Below are 25,341 nucleotides of genomic sequence, written 5' to 3' on the forward strand. Positions count from 1 at the left end.
CATTTTTCTTTTAGAAAAATACTCATAAAAAAGAAATTCTTTAATATATCACATTTCTAAAAAAAATATATGTATATCTAGAACCAAATAATCAGATATATTTTTTAATTCGTGCAACATTATGAAAAATATTTCGATACGCACTGTATTCACTTGTACCAGTGAACTTTTCGTATATACAAAACTTCAACATATCACATTAAAAATACATAACTAACTTATAATATTTTGTCTTAGTAACATTATAATACAATATAATTTAATCGCGGGACCTAATTTAATACGTAATATTTCGATTATATCACGTTGGCTGAGCATTAAGAGTGCCTCACCGTCAATTTTGTGTTGCCTAAATAGAGCGCTGTGCTTTTCAAAATAGGGCACGGAAGCAATAAACTGTACTACGTCCTCTTCTTCCCAATCTCTAGGGTCCAAACTCCTCTTTACGTACTTTTTTAAATATCTCGAATGCTTCTCCCAAATTTGTTCCGTGTATTCATTATCGTATCCATTTGTAAAAGGTAGTTTTCCATCACACTTCGTGTCAAACACTTTTTCTTTTCTTTTTAAAGGTTGTTGCAAGTCTACACTATTGCCATCTTCAGGTAACCATTCAGTCTTAATTGGCGAATCTAATCTTGGCATTTTTGGAGGTCGTCCCAATTTAGGTTTCCTAAGGATTAATTTAGTGAGCCAAATAAAAAAAATATGCGGGCTACTTACGATGTATCTTTTGGTTCCCGTGACACAGGCACTACAGCCTGCGGTCGCCTATCGGGACTTGACAAACGATCAGGTAACACATGTTCTCTTCCTAAGTTCTCATCGGAATATGGACAATCGGCTGTTGTCGAATGAGTCGAGAACTTTGCACCCATAACGTGTCCCTGTCCTCTGCAACCGACAGTGGGACACTCGAGGAAGTCATACACATCGTTGGGTGCTGAAATGACCAATTATTACAAATCTAACCTGGCAGATTAAAATTAAGACATACTTAACGGAGGTTCTATGGGATGACCTGTCTTCTGACACCAACCAACGGGGTGAATATCTGGACTGTCACTGTCCACCCAATAACTGTAACGGTCCGGCCAACCGTCGAAACTAATCCGTATTTGATGTTCCTTCACTTCGTCCACTGACGCTACACGAACTAACTGGGGCACCCGTTTATCGACACATTCAAGTCGCATTCCCTTTTTGAATCCGGGAATTTGTTTCTGCTTGAAAGCTCGTACGGGAGCTGGCGTCGCTTTAACTTCCTTCAAGTATTTCTCCCACGTGAATGTTTCCGGGTTTGGGTAATCTAACACATTGAGAAGATTAGTGAATAAGTACTTTTGGTATAGGATTTAACCTACCATTTGGCGGAGTAAGGCTATGTCCGTTTTGATCCGCCCAACCTACCGGATGAATGTATGGAGATGTCGGATCTGCCCAATAATCATATATGTCATCCCAACTATCGAAATGTACCAAAATTCTACTATCCATCATGTCCGCAACTGTAGCGACGCACACTAAGGAAGAGTCTTTTTTGTCAACTGCCTCTAACTTCATTCCCACACGAAATCCGTTCGGACAAATCGTCTGAAAACGGAAAAGGTGTGATTTTAGTGTAAGTCTCAATCACTCCTTAGAATAAAACAAACTGGATGCAAATAATATTAAAGCCCAAGATCTTCAGGTTGCAGCGCCGCACGTGGTGACGTCCTGTTTTGAAACGCTATTTTCAATTTTTTCACAAGGAAGATTCGCTTAGCCCTCAAAAAGCGTAGTTTTCCCCGAAAAATGTTCATGCGACTTGTATCCAAAATATCGTTTTTTCAAATGTAAAAAATCCGTCTTCTGGTTTGCGCCCCCCAGTTTGAGAAACACTGCTCTAAGTGATAGGGTGAACATTATTCTTAACGTTCAATCATAAAATAGTGTTTCATTGAGGTGTAGAAAAATGCGCAGTCGCCATGCAAAGGCTGCATGATGGCCTGCCCCAGTTATTTAAATATGCTATATGTAAAAATGCATAATTTGGCACCTTTGGGGAGCTAAATAAAACATCTCATTATACCCTGTACAACTCGCAGTGTTTGAGCAGTTAATGATTCCACTATAAAACATTCCATCTTATTGCGTCATTGAGGATGGAAAGAAGATCTCCCAGTCATTGAAAAAATTAGATGAACGAGGTGAACACTGCAAACACAGTCTTTAGTGAAACTTGCGTTGTTTTGAGGTTGAATCTCAGGTGTTGTTGTGTAATAGGTTGTTGAACAGGAAGCGGACTATTAATTTACACTTCACGTACATTCTAAAAAATGAAAACAAAAAATATGAATTATAAATGTATGACCAGGCGAATTTTACCTAGTTCTCATTTACAGTTTGCTTGAAATAAATTTGAGTTATTAAATTATTTGCGCTATCTTCATTAAAAACATCCTCCTCACCACCGCAGTCCACAATCCACGTGAATCATTAGCATACTCTGCATCATGTTGGCAAAAGATAGCGTGGAAGATGAAAAAATGGAAAAAAGGGTTTCGTTTTAAGAGCTCTCTTTAAAACACATATCCCGCAAGATGGCGCCATAATTCCAAAGTTAGGTATATTTATTAGACACATTACTCTTGTATTACTGAAAATCATGCAAATATCAGGATAAATTCTGATTCTACTAGTCAAAGAGTTGGTAATAAACTTTTTTGGGATTTCAATTTTCATTATTAACCATAAAAACAAGGTTAAAACTTGAAATACTTAACACTGACTTTGAAGTAGTAGGTAATTTTTGAGATTCTTAATACCTTCCCAACATGCGAAATTAATTGCCCAAATATCATCTCGCAAAAATTAATAATAAATGAGTAATGTGGTTAAAACCATCTGACATTGACAACGAATAATAATCAACCATGTTGGCAAACCTAGTAAAGTTCAGGTATTCTCCCCAAGATGGCTTTTGTTATCACCAAGAATGTTAAATGTGTCCAGTGTGATTACTCACACCAATAATAAATACCACTTGCTTTTTTGCCAAAAATAGCGGATGATTGCCATCTTAGAGAGTTTAAGATTGCGGTACTTTTTATATCTAGTGACTTTAAAAGTGCTAATGTATAGTCGCCTTCTACGGGGAAGCGGTAGGTGTTACCATTATAATGACAATTGAATCTGCCGACTGAAATTTCATGAAAAATATCGATTTTTAGCGACTTTAGCGTCGCGCTAGGCAAGATCTGGCAACTTGTTTCAAAGGCCCCTCTTAAGGGTAGTAACTTTGGCGCATTTTCCATGTGATCAGGACTTCCCGAAAGGGCATGTAACGTAAGAAAGTTGACATTGCGCATGCGCACATATAATTTTTGCAATATGCGATATGCTTGTCTTTACTAGAACCATCTGTGGTGGAAAAGTCAAAACAAAAATCTCCATGAATAAGAAAGTTAACATTGATCAGTGTGCGCATATGCACATCTGATTGCAATAAGCTGGCTTTACTAGAAGCATGTGCGTTTTAAATTTCCATGAAATATCTCAATATACAGGGTGCCTACGGGCTTCTCTGTGTCCTTTTAAGGGGCGGCAGTACAGCTCAAAAGGAGTTGACAAACCCCAAAACACCTTAGTAAAAGTGATTTAATAAGCAAGATAACATTTGTTTTATTTTTTTCATTAAACGATTAATCTGTGTACAAATCTAGCAATCTACTACTTAATCAGCATTGTCCAAATGTTTTTAAGTTTGTTTATTTGACAGGTATAAGTTGTTATCAATAATTAACCTCTACTATGACCTTTGTTTGGCTCAAAATCGTATTATTTTTGCCTTGTTTTTTGAAAAGTGTCAACTTTGATTTATTTAAACTAAAAAATAATTTAAGTGGACAATGCTGATTTAAGTAGTAGATTGCTAGATTTGTACACAGATCAATCGTTTAATGTAAAAAATAAAACAAATGTTATCTCGCTTATTAAATAACTTTTACTAAGGTGTTTTGGGGTTTGTCGACTCCTTTTGAGCTGTACTGCCGCCCCTTAAGTAGAGCGTAACACCCTGTATATGAAAGATAACATTGCGCACTCTGCGCATGCGACCGCTAATCGTATAGATTTTTATTGGTTGAGGCGCCAGTGCTATAAGCTAACGAATGTAAAAAGAATGAACTAAATATCTTGAAAACTGTAGGAGTAGTTAAGACCTCGGACGGATTGACGGAGAAAGTGGCCATAATAGCGCCCCCCAACATGAGTTGGACAGACTTTAGTTCTTTAAATGGAAGACAAAACATGTTGATTGAGACGAAATACAAAAAAGCAATATTCATGATCGCAATTGTAGTATAACCAACATTTCGTAATTAATATGACATGTATTTATTTATTTATTTATTATCCCTCTCTTGTTCTGGGCCCTCAACAGGCTTGCGCCTAATTACAGAGTGACCCGCATAATGCTTTTTAGAGGTGTCTCTGCAGTAAACACACCAAACTACGGTCTATTCAGTATATCTTCCGTTGCACGTCATTGCCTGAAGAAAACGACGTACCAACGTAAATTTACTTTCGTTTATTAGGCAACACATTAAGCTTGTAGTTTATTTTGGCCGCAACAATTGGTAGGATTTCGCTATGTTGTCGCGTTTAAATTTGTAAATTTGACAGGTTGCTTTTGGTTTACTTTTCGTTTGATTTGATTTTGATTATTTTCTACGTCTTTCGCTGTGCATTGGTTTGAAGAGTAATTACTGAAGAATTTTGATAACCCGTCAGTAATTGTGTTCGATAACGGGAAAACAGACAACATTAAAGTGTGGTTAGGAGATCATAATGTGCAGTTCTCCGAAAATGATTTTAAAGCCGAACTGTTGAAAAGGTTGCACAGTAAGTACGTTCGCAAATTATTTGGTATTATCTAAATCTTGTTGATACTTTTAGGAATAAATCAGCTAAAATGTACCGCATAACGCATTGACCACTTAGCCGAGCAATACGGTTACTTCGTTTTACGATTACCACCCTATCACCGCGTTTTTAATCCTATCGAACATATTTGGGGCATAGCGAAAAATTACTACAATCGACACATGGGTAGAGATGGACGAAGCATTGAAAATTGCATAAACATGTGACAAGAAACACTACAACCGATAACTTCCGAAACGTGGCGCAATTCAGTTAAGGATACGGAAACTGTAATACACGAGTGGTACGAAAGAGAAAAGCAATTAGATCTTGAAAACGTTGCTACTATTATTATAAACTTTGAACACGAAAGCAGTTCCGATGATTCCGATTAATTTGAATATCATCCATCATATCACATAACCTGTAAAATTTTATATTTAGTACTTTCTCTGTAAAAGAGATGCTACATTTGTACAGTTCATAAGTTATTAAAGTATATTGTACGTATATTGTGGTTCCAATTAACGAAATGAATAATAAAAATTATTTTTATTTTATTTAAGGTGTGGATTGTTCACACAAAGAATGCACTGTCTTGTTGACAAGTGACATAACCTAAATCGTTCAAAACTAGATTTGGCATTATTGCATAGTAATTACGTCACAGAAAATGATGACGTGCAACGGAAGTTATACGGAATAAAGTGTATGTCTCTATATAAAACCGAATGTCCAGAATACACGTTTGACCCTACACAGCACCTTTATTCACAGAAAAAACGTTTAAATTACTATAACAAACTATAACAATTTAGCGCCAATATGGCGGGGGGAACCAACGACCAAGCAAAAACGAGACACCCGGTTGTCACCACTGTTTTAAATAGAGTAGCTGTAGATCAGATGCGCATGCGCAAACTGTAATGCTAACTTTCTTATTTATATATATTCTTTTAAAAGGACCTCCAATTTTAATACGCCTCCACCCTAGTCGTTTCCTGGTTATGCTGAATTACCAAAACAAGGTGAATTTAATTTAATATTAAAAGAAAAGGGTCAAAAGTGAAATGATCCGCAGACCGCTTTCGCGGCACAGTTTGCACCCTGCTCATGGGATCATTTTTTCAAGAGTGTGCGTGGGCCAGTGCCGGGGGATAAGGGAGGACAGTACCGACGAAATTACAGATTTTTGCAAGGGATTTTGAGGTTATACATAAACCGTTGTTTAATACATTTTTCTCTAATCTCAACTATAAGGACGCTATCTGCCACCTATTTATAGAAGGTTGACTTACCTTGTATATGATTGTGTTACAGTAGCGTCCAATTTCGTTGGTAAGACTTCAAGTCCCTGAGTTAGTGCAACGAAGTTAAGCGCTACCACCATATAATGCGACATTAATGAACTGCCTCAATTTAAGTATGCAGCTATTTTTTAATGTATTATTTGATTCGACTGGCCCTGGTGTTAAGAAACATGAATGGACACTATTCTGTCGAGGCAATAAACACTCGCTATGGCGCTAATCAAATGCCTTAACACTCAGATAATTTCTTTGTGCGATTGAGTCACATTCTGAACACAACAAGAATAATTAAAAATGGAAATGATTATTGAAAAAGAACAAAACAAAAAAAGCAACAATAAAGAAAATAGTTTATACTCACACTGCCAGCTCTATTGGCAAATAAATGCTTTGGAGCTAACGGTCTGCAAGTTTGCTTCAGGTAATTTGTCCAGCTGAAATCTGCGCCGTAACTAGGGGGCGGATGCAAAACGTGATTATGTTTTTCACACCACCCTGCCGGAAAAATGTCCATACTATCAGCATTCACCCAAATATCATAGTTTCCCGAATAGCCGTCGAAATGCAATCTCATTCGATATCCGCTCACTTCGGCAACGCTAAGAACGCAGAAGTGCGAAGGATGCTGAGGATCGACGCCTTCCAGCTTCATGCCGGGGCGAAAACCGTTTCTGTTATACGGAAAGGCGTCCTTGAAGAACTTGACCGGAGCCGCTTTCGCTTTCATATGTTCCAAGTATTTGGTCCAAGAGAAGCCCTTCTTGGTACATGTCCACGGATAGCTGTACTTGTCTTGTGAGCAGTCGTTCGACGTGCTATCCTCTTCACTGATAGACTCGTCTTTATCCAACTTCATCTCCTTTATATTCTGATCACTAGCTGCCCTCTTCAGTAAGCTTCTTTTTCGTTTCAACTCTTTTTCTCTGGCAATCTTCTCAGCGCTATCCTTGCAATCGTAGCTGCAGAACTTGGGGGTAATAAACTCCGATGGCAAACCGTAACATCCGCAACCCAAGCATCTCATTTCATCCGTGAGATAATTCTTCTTCTCCTTCACCTTTGGCACTTTCTTTTCATCCTTAAGTTTATTGAAATCATCATTTTTTAAGTACTCTAACAGGCCAAACTCGTTAATTTGAAAACGAATGTCGCTACCGGGAAGGGTGCCGATTCCATCTTGCCAGCTTAGGATTTTCTTCGCGTCGAATTCTTCGTTCATATTAATGTCAGTTTCGTCCTTAACGGAACTGAACTCCATCGACTCCTCGCTGTTATCGAAATTTTTGGAATTACTCAGAGATGTCTTCTCCATGGGAAGAACAGGAGGAGTTTCGTTCCAGAAACTACTCGAAATTAAATCGACTTCGTCATAATCTTTTCTACAGTTAAAACTAGATTTTCTACGTCGTTCCGATTTTTGGGGTAGCACTTTAGGTTCCGGTAGTATCACAGGGGGGTCCGAGGTGTAACACGCATTTGTACTAATCGTAATTTCTTTCGTATTACTATCTGAAATGGTTGTAATGGAATTAGGCGTTGTTGTGTTACTGATATTTTCCGATTTTGGTTCCGGGTTGTAATTTTTTTTTAATATCGACACGCCGTGTTTTTGAAATTTTGGCTGCGGATCTTTGTGCGTTTGAGATTTTTTGTCTTTGTCGTCGGTAATGTTTGTGGTAAGATTACTGTCGCCTGTGGAGTTTGAGTCTTCTACAATTGATAGTTCGTACGTTTTGTCTTCAACCGATTCAACTTTACTAGCGCCCTCATCCGGATTGAGGGGTTCTGTACACGATAGATTATTGTCAACCCGGCTTTCTGTAGTGTTGTCACACATGACAGTGATACCACTCTGTTTTTCGGATTGCAATTGACCGTCCGCAATTTTTAAGTTGAAAACTTTATGTTTGTTATTAGATGGTTTTTTAACCGTTGTTGTGTTGTGTAGAGGAAATGGCATAATTGCAATCTTAGACTGGACACAGTTTGTGGTGACAGTTGCCGGTATTCGAGAGCTCGTAATTTTAGGTAAAGGTTGCAACACATACTTTTGATTTGTTGTCGAAATACCAACCTGTTGACCGGGTTTAATCATGGTAACGTAAGCTAAACTGTTTTTGGATACTGAAACCGGTGTTACGGTCACGGGAACCATTGAAACCGGCTTCATATACACATGCTGAGTCTTAGTTACAGGGTGTGCTAAAATAACATTCTGATGACTTGGTGCCAACGACGCACTGTGTGATACACTTTTAGTAGTATGCAAATTTGACATTTTGATTGGTGCAACCGAATTGATGAGTAGATTTGTCGAATTTGTTTTACTTAGCGATGGTGCGGACATCGTGATATTTGGAGGTTGTTGAATGTACACCCATTGCGCCAATTGCGCCGGTACAACTGTCTCCAGTCTCTCACGCTTTGTACGTTTTTTTTTCACATACTCGACAGGTTGGTAACGATCCGATGTACTAAACCTTTCCATTGCGTTGTCGTCGTTTGTGTCATACATTGTTGTTCGTAACTGTTCCACCTGAATAAATTCTGTTGAGTCTGAAGTGGATGCAGATGTCATTTCTGCAACATGTGTTAATATTAGTTGATCTGTTACATACTCGTAATGGAAATAAATGTAAATAATTTCAATTTCTATCGATTATAAGCATTAGATCCCCATTCCTTTATAAGGTATTTTACACACAAGACAATTGAAATTCAATTATAAATGATTATCATCACTCAAGATATCTTTTGGAGAAAATTTCATTCAAAGACAGATTGGAGAGATACCAAATTTCACCTTATTACTGCATAGGTATGTTCTCTTCTTGTGCTACAGCTAGCTACTAGTAAATTTATACCAGTAGCACACAAATGTTGTCAAAACATGAGTACTCCTTGCATAACTTCATCAATATCAAAACCTTTATATAAACATTGTTCAGAGGTGAATCCGCAGGTTTTTTTCTGTATCTCTTAGTTTGTGAGGGGGGCGTAATAAAATTGCAACAACAAATAAACGGAGTATATTTTCGTCTAACCATTAAAAAAATGGATTTTCTAACGAGGTTCATCGGCGATGGGGCTGCGATTTTCGCGACCAAATTTTTGTGAAATTTTTTTAGACTATTTTAGATATTTTTATGTAGTATCCAGAGGCATAGCCCTAAAAAAATTTTGAACCATCATTGCTGAGATTTGACCCAAATTCTTCAAAATATTGCATTTTCCCTTTGTAGGTGCACCTTCCTCCAACATTTTAGAAATATTCACAATCAAGTTTTTAGATCGCCAGTAGATCTGTCTCGTCTAGACGATCTATTCGCCTTTTGAGAGTACCCTCCTCTGACACTCCATTCTGCAGATATTTGCACTGAAAGTTTTGACATCACCAATGGATATATTTTTTCCAGACGTCCCAATCGTCCTCCGGCAATCGGTAGGTACTCGAGATAAAAGGAATTACATATATCCGATCACTATAAGGGGTTCGAGAAGGAGGACTATGACTGGTAGAAATTAATTCCTTTTGTTGAGACCGTTCTTTCCTAGTACCATGAAGGATATAAAACTAGTTCAGCAGTGAGATCAGAAAAATATGATGTGAGTGTAGTTTCGGCGAACCACCCTGTATGTATAAAGTTTTGAATGAAGTAATTTTGAACCCTTGCTTCTACGCACAGCTTATGGATTGCGGTATACTATGTAGATACAGATGGACGGCAAACTGGAGATATCAGCGCTTTCACTTTTAGGTAGCATTAAAAAAAAGTAATACATGGTGCATTTAATGGACAGATTGGATCTGGAGGTTTCGTTATTTTCATGTTCAATGATCCTCAGATAGGTATGACTGAAATTGGAATTTTTTTCACACTCTCTTTCTGAAATGCATCCCTCTAGGGAAGAACTTATTTCCATGGCGCCCCCATTCTTAAAACTAAAATTGCTCACGCTCCCCTATCCCGATTAAAAAATAAAAACTGCTACTACAAACGCATTTATTAAAAAAATTACAGTGAATTTTATGGTGATTAATTTTCCCATTCAAAGTTTCTTGTAGGTCTACAAATAGCGAAGTTCAAAAAACCGAAAAATGTCATTTTCGAGAATTCGTTAAGGTGTCCATTTATTTTCAAAAATTATCAAAAAAAAGTAGAGTTGATTACCTGTTTTCATCTATTCCCCATGATTGACCTGTTTTTTTAAAGGTTACATATTATGCTGAAAAAAATTTTATTCTTTAAAAGTTGCTTAAAATGGTCTAAAACGTCGACATTTGATGAAATTTTGAAATGTTCAAAAAACGGCTATCGCAATAGCTACCTAGCACATGCTAGGAAGCTAATGTTCCATAAATAAGAAAATTGCATTTCTGCGCATGCGCAACACGATTTTTGCGCATGAATTTTGTTTGATTTTATTAAAGGGACTTACCATAGAAATTTCGTTTAAATTGCTTCAGAAACAAGATCGTTGCGTTTTGCACATATGCAACACAATTTTTTGACTTTGACAATTTTTTTCTCCGTTTTTTGATAATATAACCCGGCCCAATTTTTTGTAGGTTGTACACAGGAAAATAAGGTCTTCCAAATAATAGAATAAAAATTTTAGGTTGCTATTTGAAAAAAAAAGTTCGATGCCATTACGGCGCTCCAAAATTTCTTTTCAAAAATCCGGCCCGTTATTTTTCTGTTCGGTATGCCTAAAACATATATACAAAATTTCAACAAAATCCGTCGAGCCGTTTTCTCAGAAAATTGCCAACAAACGTACGTACGTACGTACGTACGTTCATACGTACGTACGTACGTACATACAGACGGAAAAAAGTTTTATTCTTTAAAAGTTGCTTAAAATGGTCTAAAACGTCGACATTTGATGAAATTTTGAAATGTTCAAAAAACGGCTATCGCAATAGCTACCTAGCACATGCTAGGAAGCTAAAAATGAAAAACAAACAAGATGAGCATTGAATCTCCTAATTATTTCAAAAATCTTTCTTATACAATCTACATTTTTTTGGTATACTTAATTGTTATACTCTGTATATAAACGTCATTCCCAAGCAAATTTAATTTTTGCAACATTGGTACAGATTGTATTACACTAGAACCCCGATTATCAGTTCTTGAGGTATAAGGAAATATACCCGATCACGATAAGAGGTCGAGGAGGAGGGCTATGGTTGGTAGAAATTAATTCCTATCGTTGAGACCTTTCATTAGAGTACCATGAAGGATAACACTAGTTCCACCCCCCCCTTCCCCTCCTCCCCGTACTTTGATAAGAGGACACAAAGAAGGGCAGTAGTTGGTAGAAAACGGTTCCTTTCGTTGAGACCTTTAATTTTATATCTCATATTTGTATTCTAATTATTAGAATACAATGAGACATAAAATTAATTTTTACCCCCCCCCCCCCCCCCCCGGCCCCGTCGCTCACTGATCTCAAAAAAGAGTTGCTGCACGGGAAAGTTATAGTTTGTACAAACCAATTTATTTTAATGAGACCTTTCATTAGAATACCATGAAGGGTAGAACATGTGGACGGACGGACAAAACGCAATTCTTCAAAAATGCGCTAAAAACTTGTAATACATGGGGCATTTAATGGACGGATCGGACCTGGGAGTTTCGTTATGTTCCCCAGAGAGGTATCAAATTTGACTGATATCAGAATTTTTTCACACCCTCTTTTTGGAATGCATCCCTCTAGGGGTAGGAATTTTGGGAAATTTTGTACAAAATTCAAACTCGAGGGCCTAGACAAAACCGCTAATGTCATCCTCTCGTGTAAGGGTTAAAGTTGCTGTAAAAAATTGAAGAAGAAACTCACAATTTTGAGGGCCTAGCGTATTACAACATGCCACATTGGATCTTTGAATTATTTAAAAAATCTTTCTTATACAGTCCAAATGTTTACACTTGCTACACTCTATATATAAACGTCGTTCAAGAGTAAATTTCATTTCGGAGCCATTGGTAGCTACAGATTGTATTACTTACTAAAAAAAATGTTTGCTGTGTTTTTTGTGCCGATTAAATTGAACCTTTCATAAATATGGAGAAATAAAATATAAGAAAAATTTGCTTGAAAACAGTTCAACCTACATACTACATGAGAAGCAGAACCAGAAATTCAAATAAAAATATGTACACGGTTCCATTTAAAATGTGAGGTGGGCGTACATTCTCAGTGAACCACCCTGTATATAGTTTCCTATGAATTAATCTTGCGGACTTACTAGGGTGTACAAACGGACAGAAATTTGGAGGCGCTTTTTGTGGATTGTGCTAGGTTAATAAAAATCAAAAAACGAAACGCAACCAAATATGTTGGTAGAGATAACAAATTGAGGTAGCAACAAAAAATTGTAAAATCTTCAACGGTTTATTAAATTAATTTTATTTATTTGAGGAACAGGGTGGAACTGGGGGGATGACGCGAAATTTTTAAATATTAGTATTATTGTTTTATAAATTTAAAGTTAGGGGTAGGAGGGGTTGATTAGTCAAACCTGCTCAATATAATTATACAACCTACATGAGACACAAAAATTTCATGCCGAGACTCTTTCGGTCTCTAGTAAAGATATCTAATCCGCCACATCAAACTAGCAGGTGAAACGACACAAAAACAGAATAATTAGGTACTAAACTAATACTTCGACCTTAACAAAGTTTAAAATGTGACCATAAACCTTTTCATATTCATGCATCGCCTAGACCTCGAATGAGAAGCGAAGAATATATAAATTTGGAGGATCATAACCTTCCTTTTTATTTTGCTTTAGTATACACATCTGACTACGTGTTAATAGGTAAACGATTATCAGTGCACATCTTTATCCTGTAGGCTTGAAGTTTTTTGATTGTATGCCGAACCATTGCTGACGATCTTACACCATAAACATTCTACGGTGGTACGATCTTGTCGAGGAAAGTTACAATACAAAATAATTTGCACTCGTTATTGTACTTCTCCCAAATTAATGATTGGTGTATAAAAGGACACAAAATAACACCAATGAATGTTCCACATGGTGAAAAACTGATGGATACGAACTTTTAAATTCGTTTAGTAAAATTGTGAAACGAACATTTCGGAATTGTACAAGCAAGAAAGGACCAATCTGTTGTACCACAAGAATGGTTTTTTGCACTGTTCAACGTTAACTTTAGAAACAAAAAGTCGGTTGAGGTATCAAGTGTTTAAAAAGTGTCATCAACTTGTTTGAAAATGATAATAGTCAAAAATAATTTTGCAAGAGAAGCAGAAGGAATACCTGAAATATTTGTCAAAGTTTTAAAAGTTACGGTAGAAAAAGGAAACTTGGGCACATTTTGGGTAAAATAAAAGCACTAATTGCGCAATAAAATAAAATCTAAATTAATAAGGTAAGTCCTTGTCTTGACGGTTGTGAGAATAGTAATACACAAAACTTTGCAAATAACGGACGGCAAACCTCATTGAAAGTAAACGTGACTGTTTAATGGTAGTTAAGTAATTAATTGAATTAATAATTACCCTTTCGGTACTCTGCAGCAGTTAATTATTTCTCTTTTTATTTCTTATTTTTTCTAAACACCACTAAAGTAGTTATACGCTACGAAATCGGGAATATCTATGGATACGACATGCGCACAAGCGTAAAAGTGAGGCGGGGGGAAAGGAAATCGACAAGGAACCACCAACGAAATGGTTTGCCATTTTGATTTTCGCGCTCTTTTACACATTTACGCGAAAATTGATTCGGGAATATCATAATTCTTTCCCCAAAGAACGTATAGGAATTCCTCTTTTATAGCCGTTTATGTAATCTCGTTATGATAATTCAGGAATCTGCATTATCGAGCCGAATTTAAAATTGATCAAGCGAAAATGCGGATTATTGCTTATTTTACGCAAAATTTTTAACTGGCATTGTACTGCCACAAATCACGTGCATCTCGGACACGTTTTCCCACGTTTCCCATCAATTTTGACCCATTTTGCAGTCTTACTGCTTTAAACCAAGCAAGAATTGTAACGTATTGATGATGTCCACCAGGTGTACCCTCTCTGTTTCACAAAGGCTGAATTAACCAGCTATTCGTGAATGGATTAAAGTAATTATTATAAATGGGCGTGAATGTTTAATTTATGTGGGATAATCACAATTATTACCTTTGGGATATTCAAGGAAGTCGGTCACATTTAAATTTCCCACCTTGTGTCAACAAAATGCGGCGTTTTCAACAGACCAGACCTGTACCTAAGGATTAATTATGACAAAATCTCAATCGGTACGGTACCCGCAAATTACAATTCCCTAATTAACTATTTTAAAGAAATTGAAAATTAAACATAATCTTACCTCATGTTACTTTCACAAGACGCATGCGCAGGTTTACGCGTAAACAGCTGGTTTCCTCCCTCCCCCGCGACATTGTCAATTTTGACATCGAGCACTAAACTCTGATATTATTTGTTTATCAACGAGAAAAGCGAAGAGAAATTGTTGAAGGCGTTTGCGTACTAAATAAATGTTGTAGCCGTAATCCTCGATAATTACAGCAGGTAACTGAAGTCCGTCCTTTTTCGCTTAAATTAGCATATAAAAATAGAAACTTTGGACTTGTTTGTTTTGGTTTACCCAGTTTATCAGTAGTTGATTAAAAATAGCGACGTGCTGACAGATTTTTTTCTCTTCTTGTCTTAAGGTGACTTTTTCCAAGATGGGTGGTGCAGTGAGCACAGGTCAGGACAATAATGACTTAATAGACAATTTGGTGGAGGCGGATTACATTAGGACATTCTCAGTCGAGACCGTATTTCGTGCCGTCGATCGAGCAGATTATTTTCTGCCCAGCTCGCGAGGTAATGCCTACAAGGATCTGGCATGGAAGAGCGGAAATCTGCACCTGTCGGCCCCTTGCATTTACAGTGAGGTGATGGAGGGATTAAATTTGCAGACCGGTTTGAGTTTTTTAAATCTGGGTTCCGGTACCGGCTATTTGAGCACGATGGTGGGGTTAATCATCGGCTCCAATGGTATAAATCACGGTGTCGAGATTCACGAGGATGTTATACAGTATGCCAATAAGAAATTGGAAGATTTTAAACGTTGTTCCGGTGCGATAGATCAATTTGACTTTTGCGAGCCGAAATTCTTACAAGGTAAGTTGAATTGGAAACTTTGAGATTTGCTCCAATTGTGATTGGCAGGAAATTGTTTGTGCCTTAGTAGCGATGTTCCGCAGTATGATCGCGTATATTGCGGTGCCGCTTGTCCGTTGGCGCACGAAAACTACATGAAAAATCTGTTGAAAATCGGCGGGATACTTGTAATGCCTCTCGATGATCAATTGGTCCAAATTAAACGCACATCCGAAAGTAATTGGGACGTACGCTCGCTGTTGCCTGTCTCTTTCGCCACACTTATACAACCTCAGAATGGGGACCAGGATATTGTCTCAATGAGTAAGTTACCTTTGTGCACTATTTACATGTCTGATCAATAATTACACCAAAATTTGCTACACAATCGACCTCGTTTGCATACATTAACACAGTTATAAAGCAATTTGAATACAAAGGCCAGTTGTTGGTTTTACTCACTGTAGTCATTGTTTTTTAATTCAATAACTTTGTTATTGTGCAAGTAATTGATAATTACTAATATCTAAAAAAGTGTTATCTCGCTAAAAAAACGTTATTTCGATAAGCGTATTTCCACACTTCCTAGAGTGCAGCTGTCAACCTTACAAGTGAGAACCTTGCAAGGTTTTATACTTCTCTTCTTACCCATTGAACTATGATGCACAATTCTCAAATAGTGAAGTCAATGGCGTGCCTCTTTTGTTCTCCATAAAGGTCGGTTCTTACTTGGAATGCATTCAGCTCGATGATGCGACGCAGTGGCGCGCTTTTGTGTGAAAATGTTCAGTTCATCGGTGCTGATGAAGTAACAGATACAGTTCCTTTCTCCCCTGGAAGCTGTGTCTTAAGGTAGGTGTTATACGCCTCACCAGTGGCGGCTCGTGAGTTTTGAAATAGGATGGGCACAAGTAAAATTTTACCCACTATTTTGTACATAAAATCCGTTCTTCTTTTAAGTCTGAGGAGACGTTAATGACTTTTGTTGTCAAAATTCGGGGTAGACTGGGCGAACTCTTTTCTGTTGATATGACTGCCAACTGTAATCGATGGCCGCATTGCCGTGTGAAAAATACATAAGTACATAGGAAAATTTACTCATATATCGCTTCATAGAGATCGTAAACAAAAGAATGTCTGGCGATAACAAGAAACATATTGGGGAAAGCGAGCGCGGTTGCCATTCGGACGTAAAAGTTGCGTTCATTACACGCCAATTGGGGTTATTGCATTCACAAAAAGAAGGCTTGTTTTGTTTTTTCTAGCGGGCGATATTCAAATAGCGGGAGAGCGAGGATTCTAAGTTGATTTTCGCGAGTGAACACGTACGTCGGTGGAGGAACATCTAGACAAATTGGGATTACAGCAAACAACATTTTTAGCACCTTGACTCTTAAAAACGCCTTTTATTTACGAGTGGTGAAATATACGCGAAAGGACATTTGGGAGTCGGAGAACTGCTTTTCAAATACAAAACGGAACGGGGTTAAATAAACATACATTAAACTCATTGTGAGGCAAAGAATTTTTTTCGGATCGCTAACAGTAACGGCTGGTTAAGTTTATTATTCATGTTGATATTCTTTCGCCTTGCATGAAACAGATTTTGTTTTATTTATATTTTATGGTAAGAATCGAATCCAACTAAAGGATTTTTGGTTATTTTGTTTCATTAATTGGAAAATTGCATTTAATTTCAGTGATGCTTTAGTTGCATTAAATATTTTTTTAGCATTCAAAGGTGAATATATTTTAAACAGGAGAATGTAATATCTGCACTGCATGGGTTAACTTGTACAGCTTGTTTTATTTTTAGCGCATTTTTTAAGAATTAAAAAAAATGTGCTATTGTTGGTCTCAGATTTTGCCTACGCATGCCTTTAGTGGTGCCAAGTTAAACTTTAGAAAATGGGGTGAGGTTGGAGGGGTAAGCACATGTTCTACCCTTCATGGTATTCTAATGAAAGGTGTCATTGATGTCAGCTATAACTTTCCCGTGCGACTCAGTGAGCGACAGGGCCTGGGGGGGGGGTTAAAAATTAATTTTATCTCATTGTATTCTAATTAAAGGTCTCAAGGAAAAGAACCGTTTTCTACCAACTGCTTCCCTTGTTTCTGTCCTCTTATCAAAGTACGGGCTGGAGGGGTAGGGGGAGTACTTTCATGGTACTCTAATGAAAGGTCTCAACGAAAGGAATTAATTTTTACCAACCATAGCCCTCCTCCTCGACCTCTTATCGTGAACGAGTATATTCCCTTATACCTCAAGAACGGATTGTCGGAAGAGGGTATTCACAAAGGGCGATTGAGACGTCTGCAAGAAATATATCCATTGGTGATGTCAAAACAAAAGCTGTTTCGGTAAAAAAAATGCGCTTTATCTGCACAAGAGTTGTGCACAATTTATACTTGTTTAACTATTTGAATATGTTGATGTATGTTTTTGCGTATTTATTGCAGTATTTATATTGCTAACTTCACTTGAAATAATATGCACAATCTAATGCTGGCTGGCTCGATATCGCTTACTTCACACGTGTATTATTGCAATAGCATTGTATCTAACATTGGAAATGTAATAAAGCTACTTCTTTTCGAATTTCAAGAGACAAATACATATTAATTTTGACTGTTGCAAGGAGAAGGTCAAAGTGTTGAACTAAAATCTTTTGATTTCTATGTATTGTTTTCCAATATTGTTTACATACAACGCGTGCATTTTCTCTGAAATTTTCAGGGACGTGAGATAGTTTACTGATAGCGCTTTTCTGTACTTCTGTGGCAAGATCGTTTGCATTTTATTGACATTACGTAACCTAGATTGGGATCTTATTGGGTGTTTTTAGAGAATTAGCAGAATTGAACAATTAAAAACCACAGCCTGTCGCACTGATTTGGGAATGCTAAATTTTGAATATTTCGATTTTTGTGGAATAGCAAGTTTAGAGTCATATTAGAAATAGACAAATAAATCGATTTTTAATTTATCTTTAAATTTTTTACTCATCACAAGAACAATCTGATGAATCATATTGTTTGTTTGTAGTTGAGGTGATTGTTATTACACATTCGTAAATCTATATGTATGCCATTCGCCAAACAAAAAATTGTATACATTATGTCATAATTTGCTGATTTGTAGTCGTGACAAAAGAAAAATTTGTCATTCGGTTTACTATGGGTCAGTTCTCTACTTTTATATAGTTAGCGAAACACAGATTACAACTACAACTTTAGATTATCTCTTTTCACAGGAATTTGTCGTTTATTTGTCATTAATTTGTAATTTTTAATTTTTTGCTTCAATACCTTTTTGATTATTGTGTACTAAAAGTATACATAAATTGTATTAAAAATATTTCAAATAAAAGTTGTTTAAAAACATATTCTATAAATATACATTTTGACGTGAAGTCAAACGTTTTATGGTGACGTCATTTGTAGTTCTGACATCACCAATACTTTTTTTAGATACCATTCCAAAATACCCATCAAATCAATAGACAATGTTTGAGGTTTTAGCACTCTCCCAATTTTTTCCAACCGCACGTTAGTGAAACAAGGTATTCCTTTGGTATTGCAAAATCTTGATGATGTCAATCTGTCTGTCTGTCTGTACTCTTATTTCCTGATAAACGGCCGAATCGATTTGAACCAAATTTGGTACACATATTCTTAGACATAAAAGGGTAGAATCGTGCCTGCGCAGATGTGCGGATGGCATCTGTGCTAGCCACAGCAAATTTATATTAAATGTGTTAGTACATAAGGTGGATGAAATGGACCAGTTTTCTCGAAAAAGTTTGTATGTCTGCGTAGGCGGATTATAACTTGTCATTTGTTCAAATATTGCAAAGGAGTTTTAAGTGCGGATACTGGTGAAATTTGCGTTCACTAAATGAAATTTATTAGGTCTAGGAGAAGAACGCTTATGTAAACCTCTTCGCAACTTTTGATCTTATGTTATGTGTTTACCACTTGTTTTTCTCTTGAAAAATGTTTTATACTCAACATATTCACACTTGTAGGGTCATCTTTTATATACAAAGTGGACCTGTAATAATTTTCTCCAGATGTCATACACTGCAATTGATAGTTTGATACTTTTTACGTACGGAAGGGTAGAAAGCAGGATTTATTCGAGCGTATCAGATATTTAGAGCGTAGGTACATATAATTTACGACACGACCGTCTATGATCGCAGTCAACTGATATGCTGCACGCACTGAACTTTATTGACGATTGACTTTGGCGTGTGGAAATCCGCAGATTATACTACTTCTGTTATTCTTGTCTTCCCTTCCCTCACGTCACGCTCAAATCGTCAGTTTATTGAAATGCACACCTTTCAACACGTACTCAACCCACCTTACTTTAATCTGACGCGCACGCGTATATCTCGAAAGTCCTCTATTGGGCTCCCCTACTATAAGCGACAAACAGCAAACTTTAAAGGAGGCATTTTTTTTTAATTTATGGCGTTTCTTGAAAAAGTAAGCAAAACATTGTATTGAGATACTAACTATAATTACACAGCTAACCTAAAAATTTAAATCAAGGTTTTGTCGTCTTGTCAGTAATATTTGGAATATTGTGCCGCTCAATAAGTATACTTACATGGTGTTGTGGAGAATATAACAGGTAATTATGGTTTGCTGTAAAAACAAATTGATTTATTATTTTGTAAATATATAATATTATTTTTTCATAAAACAGTAATACAATTTTTTTCATACTATTTGCACAGATACACAGAATGTAAAACATTAAAAAATTAAACAATTAATTATTTGACACATCTTCGTCTTTGGTTGTCTCCAGTAATGTATCCGAAATATCACCATTTTAATAAAAGTGTACATGATTTTCACTAACTAATGGTAAATAGGACTATTTAGGAATAACAGCAGTTATACATACTTACACAATAAAATAATGAGAAAAATATGTTTGATTTGTTTGAATAAAATTCCAATCATTGTAAACTGACTGCACTAAAAATCCGATTTTCGGCAAATTTGTCACTTATTGTGTTATGAAAACCCAGGAATTGCGCGTATGTTATGAAAGATACTCTATGACTTTATTGTATGTTTGTATATTCAATGTTTGTGCTTGGCTTGTTGATGTCAATGAAATGTCATCAACATACTGGTTTAGAAGTGTTTCTTTCCAGCTCTTTATTGCTGTCATAATACACTGCAGTAGATACTGTGTTGAGGAAGCTTAGTAGCGACTATTTCGGCACGGACATTTGATTCGTTAGGTATGAAGCCAGTAGAATATGGAATGCCTTGAATAGGTACTATATGGGTCGGATGAATTAACTAATCCAATTAATAACTAATTTTCAAGATTGCTACTAGATTAGTCTCTATTAGTAGAACAGATAGTAAAAAATAACGCCACATAGGAGAGTTAATCACCACGTTATCTTAATGTCCACACTTGACTTTCGCTAATCACTATGTTTTTTTTGCACTTTTGTTTGAAATTTTAGGAAAGCATCTTTTCAAATATGAAAGTGTATTTTAAGCTCTTTTTGGTGCTTAACCACTTGCCATCCGCGACAGACTTTTCTTATTACTTGGACAACTGTGTATCTTGTATTATTTCAGTGATTACTAAAGTCCACAAAAAGTCCCCGAAATTTCCATATACAAATCGTCAATTTGCAGCATGCGTGAAGCATGCGGGCCCAGATTCGCGTAGAGCAGACTCCTATATTGAACCCAAAATTTTTAATTGCGGTAGCAAAATAGTACATACATACATATTTAATATGCGCAATGAGTGGCTTTACGTTCACAATATTTTTCGGGCAGTTTTTAGGTATCTACATTACAATGAAAATTATCAATTTACACAATAACACCCGAAAAATTCAACCAACAGTTGACGAAATACAATTAGAACTAAATACAACTTGCAATTTGCTGTATGTATTTTCATGTATGCGTCAAGCAGATTTAATCCCATTTGTCACTCTTTCAAACCAAAATTTTAATTGTCTCCAATTGTGACTTACTTTCACCTTTTTGTTATACTGCATGTGTTTCAGTGCTCATATAAAGATTTATAATAAAAATAGTCTTTGTCACATATTTAAGCTAAACTCTCGCAGGGAGATGGAGCCATATCGGGTCAGGTAGAAATACTACCAGGTCGAATAATACGGCATAAATATGGTTTAAATAAAAATCGTATAAAACATGTTTCTTTCTTTTATGAAGAAATGATATTAGGCACTGATTTGCATAATAATACTTTTTATTACAAAACAGTGCCACAATAGCAATTAAATCAATACCTATAATTTTGCATATTAAAGTCATTATATGACACTTTATTTCGAACATTATAGATAAGGTATCTGTACACATTTCTACGTTTGGAATGTGAATAATCTTAACTAATATAATAAAGTGAACAAAATACTTGAAGAATTTGTTTAGACTATTTTCTTACAAACATGTGTGCATTATCTACTACTGTAAAATAATAAAAGGTATTTGATTATTGATATATTGCTGTGCCCCACGTTGGGCGCCAAATAAAATACTACATATGTGCAACGGTAAACGATCACTAAACCATCCACATAAATACCTGTAGCGCAATTAAATTCAGATACTAATAAAAACTTTAAATAATTATAATCTTATTGACGTAAGTTCTATTCATTTAAGAAAACGGCCCCAACCGCCGTCAAATTTTCAAATAAATCATTATTCTCGAATTTTTAATGAACACCTCATCACCTCATCAGAAAACAAAAAGGAAAAGAAACCCCATCTAAATTAAGCGTTTACCTTTTATACACCTCTTCGAAATGGGGAAATGGTATACAGAAAACCCAAGCGCTCAGAAACCTAAACTTCTTTAAGTAATTGTGCGTGCCAAAAAATCTATAATTGGTTCTAAAATTCAAATCAATCAAGAGCGCTTCTTTTTATACCCCACATGACTATGTGGAATGAAGTTTCCTGCAACAATTATTTCGTTAATTGTCTGCATGGCGTAGTTCAACAATATATTTATTTAGTCAAGCGAGAAGTGCTGATTTGCACACCTTGGCATCCCCTCGTCCCAAGTAGGCCAGAATGAGTAAGTCAAAGGACCACAAGCTTGTACCACATGCTACATGCCAAATTCGATGTGCTCAAAGGACTCAAAACGAAGGGTTCATCGCAGCTAGTTGGAAATTCCACCACAACGCGCTAGCCCACAGCACTTTCCATGCGTCCAAGTTTCTTGGCCGATTCAAAGGTACCAACAATTTTCCCCGGACTTTTTTCTGTTCCCTCGCTTGAAAACTTTTGTGAAAGGTCATCGTGTCGGAACAGTTCAGAAGGTCAAAGAGGTTTGCACCAAGGCTCTCGAGGATATTCCGAAAGAGGCCTTCCATGACACATTCGTTTCCTGGAAATTTCGCTCGAAGCGCTGTATCAATGCGGGAGGAGAATTATTTTGAAAACTTTTAATGTTGCAGCAGCATCTGGCCAATAAATTTTTTTAAAATCAAATTGGTGACATTACTTTTCAGACAGACCCCGTACATTTGCAAGAACACTGTAAATGTGTCGCACGCAAGATATTCTGGCAGGCAGTTGCTTATTAAACCTGTTGCAAGCCGTTGTCAACGTGGTTTTATTACAGCATCTCATTCTCGTACAGAGTTATAGTTAGAGACTTGTTATTTTCAATATTTTCCATAACCTTTACTGGTTCAGAATGGTTGGATTCACTTCTCACATGAAGATGGGGCTGCTGAGTTCATGACACCCTCGTTCCAAACAAAAGTGGCTCCATACCATCCTTTTTTTTTTTTTGGTTGACGGAGATCATCCTTTTGGAACTTTGAGGGAAGGTTGCTTATTAAACATGCAGTAAAGAGGCTTCAAGATGAGGATGTTGGAACTGAAGGGTCTTGATTTTTGCAATCTGTGTTTTACAATTGCAAATTGTTTTTAGATGGTGACCCAGAAGGTGGAGTGACATTTTCTGAACCACAGGGATTTTGTACAGGTTTCTTTATAGTTACCCTAGTGAGACTAGAGAAAAACATTACGTGTTAGGATTCATATCCTTAATTGTATGGTTAAAAAAGTATATTCGGTATTATGTGAACAGTATCCATTCACAGTCATTCTTATCAGAATAATCACCTTTTTTAAATTGCAAATAGTTTTGTTTAACAATTTCGCAAATGTATCATTCATCATGCTCATTCCCCATTGTCCTATCTAATATCTTTTTAATTTTACAGTACCGATAGAACCCCTATCGCTTCAAGCATTATGCAGAGTAGTCGTCCGAAATATTCTCCGTACAAACCTAGAGGAAGAATATCCCAATTTAAAATCATGCCCCTCAACAAAAAAAGTAACAAAAAAGAAACGCGCCCTAAGGCGCTTGGTCGTTCCATTCTTTGATTCGTCAGAAGATAGCAGTGATAACGGCGAGCATAACAGAAACAGAGATTTGGGGCGCGTTAATTTAGCGAATGATGAAGATAATGAGAATCAAAATGAAAATAATGATACTCGGGATGTAAGTGCATTAATCGATATGGTTTTAGGGAAACTTCGCGATAGGCGAAATGTAAGTCAAGATACTCAGAATAAACAATCCAATACTACTCAAACCACAAAAACATATAAGAGCAAAGAATTTATCGACACTGAAGATGACAGCGATGACGATGAAGCTTCCGGTACCAATACCGAAGCAAACGGATACCGCTGTTGTGATAGCACAACGGTTCATGCAGATAATGTAGAAAATAGTATAGAAATATGTCCACAATCTTCGCCGAGCAAGTCGTCATTTTGTAAAAAAGTAGAGGCCGTGATTGAACATCCACAGGGAGACGTTGTACCAAAGGCAAGTAAGCCAGACAGCGTACACGAAGAGAAATCTGACACATCGAATCAAAACCATAGAGAAAGACGTATTACAGCAGAAGATGAGATAGAAGTCGACATGGAAGTTGAAGATGAGGTGCCAGTCAGCAAAACAGAAAAACAACCAAACAAATCCAAAAGGGAAAAGTTTGACAGCGGATTGGGAGATGAAATGATCGACAAACATTCTGGATCCGATGCATGCGATTCAGATCATGCTATGGACGTTGAATCGTCCTCTAGCGCTGACAGTGATCAGGACGAGAAAAGACCGAAAAGAGGATCTAGAGTACCTGTTGCCGGATCGATAGTACGTGGAAAAGTGCGACGTGTCACCTTACCTAACTCAATATTCGACAGCAGCGATTCCGAAGAAGAGAATCCAGATGACAGTTCTGAGCCTAACGAAATTAGAACCATATCGAGTCCCTACACCGCACTCTTGAAAAATAAAATCAAAGACCTTCCATTACCGACGGTTCTAAAAAATTACCTTAATTTTTACAGGGAATTTTAAAATACAGCTGGCAACACTAAATGGATAATATTAATCAATTTTGTACGTAATATAGTGTTTTCATCCCTGTAGATCTGTTGAATACATATATTTAAAACTGGTACCTAGTAGATTGGTTATTGTATATTTATGAGTTTAGATTTAATGCGCTATAGATATATTGTATATTTCATTGAATTAATAAATTATAAATATATAGGTGAAGGTTAATGAATAATCAGCTTCATTATAAGACAATGGGTTACCTAGTTGAGTTATGGATTTGGAACACTGCGTAAAAGTATAACTGGGTTCTATTTTGGGAACAGGTCATTTCATGAAACTATGCATTTCTATTTCAGATGTGATTTTTGAAGGAATTTAATCCAAAGATTATGGAGTGGTGTGTGTGGGTTGAAGACAAATAAAAGACCTACTGCAAAAATAATTTGTTGTATTAAAGCAGCTATTTGTAATTTTGCCAACGTTGCACTATATTTTTTACTGGCTCCTTTCCTGTAATCATATGCTCCACCAGTGGTTTATATTTTCCCTGCATTCATTCATGAGTGGCCC

At 36.5% G+C, this 25,341-nt stretch overlaps 2 protein-coding genes across 3 annotated transcripts; one reads left to right on the plus strand and one right to left on the minus strand.

Moving 5' to 3' along the window:
* Positions 1 to 78: 78 nt before the first annotated feature.
* Positions 79 to 14,664, minus strand: LOC116177325 (lethal(3)malignant brain tumor-like protein 4). Of its 2 annotated transcripts, none has more exons than XM_031496271.1 (6): positions 14,581 to 14,664; positions 6,577 to 8,795; positions 1,365 to 1,593; positions 998 to 1,309; positions 724 to 943; positions 79 to 673 (listed from the first exon to the last, which is right to left on the minus strand). In XM_031496271.1, the coding sequence occupies exons 2-6, from the start codon at positions 8,791 to 8,793 to the stop codon at positions 214 to 216; spliced, it is 3,438 nt and encodes a 1,145-aa protein (XP_031352131.1). In that variant the 5' UTR covers positions 8,794 to 8,795; positions 14,581 to 14,664; the 3' UTR covers positions 79 to 213. The 2 variants fall into 2 exon arrangements, with proteins under 2 accessions (XP_031352131.1, XP_031352130.1); XM_031496270.1 differs by lacking the exon at positions 14,581 to 14,664 and adding an exon at positions 13,752 to 13,855.
* LOC116177326 (protein-L-isoaspartate O-methyltransferase domain-containing protein 1-like) lies at positions 14,646 to 24,886 on the plus strand. Its single transcript, XM_031496272.1, has 4 exons — positions 14,646 to 14,783; positions 14,927 to 15,383; positions 15,432 to 15,686; positions 23,633 to 24,886. The coding sequence occupies exons 2-4, from the start codon at positions 14,942 to 14,944 to the stop codon at positions 24,784 to 24,786; spliced, it is 1,851 nt and encodes a 616-aa protein (XP_031352132.1). The 5' UTR covers positions 14,646 to 14,783; positions 14,927 to 14,941; the 3' UTR covers positions 24,787 to 24,886.
* The last annotated feature ends 455 nt before the right edge of the window (positions 24,887 to 25,341 follow it).

The sequence above is a fragment of the Photinus pyralis genome, unplaced genomic scaffold (genome assembly GCF_008802855.1).
Source record: "Photinus pyralis isolate 1611_PpyrPB1 unplaced genomic scaffold, Ppyr1.3 Ppyr1.4_LG7, whole genome shotgun sequence".
Lineage (NCBI taxonomy): Eukaryota > Metazoa > Arthropoda > Insecta > Coleoptera > Lampyridae > Photinus > Photinus pyralis.

Excerpts from the sequence above, each read along its gene's own strand:
- LOC116177326 (XM_031496272.1), top strand. The coding sequence starts at position 14,942 with ATGGGTGGTGCAGTGAGCACAGGTCAGGACAATAATGACTTAATAGAC. Across the intron at positions 15,384-15,431 it reads CGAGCCGAAATTCTTACAAG|GAAATTGTTTGTGCCTTAGT; the intron begins GTAAGTTGAATT and ends TGTGATTGGCAG. Across the intron at positions 15,687-23,632 it reads CCAGGATATTGTCTCAATGA|TACCGATAGAACCCCTATCG; the intron begins GTAAGTTACCTT and ends TTAATTTTACAG.
- LOC116177325 (XM_031496271.1), bottom strand. The coding sequence starts at position 8,793 with ATGACATCTGCATCCACTTCAGACTCAACAGAATTTATTCAGGTGGAA. Across the intron at positions 1,594-6,576 it reads TTGCCAATAGAGCTGGCAGT|ACGATTTGTCCGAACGGATT; the intron begins GTGAGTATAAAC and ends TTCCGTTTTCAG. Across the intron at positions 674-723 it reads CGGGAACCAAAAGATACATC|GAAACCTAAATTGGGACGAC; the intron begins GTAAGTAGCCCG and ends ATTAATCCTTAG.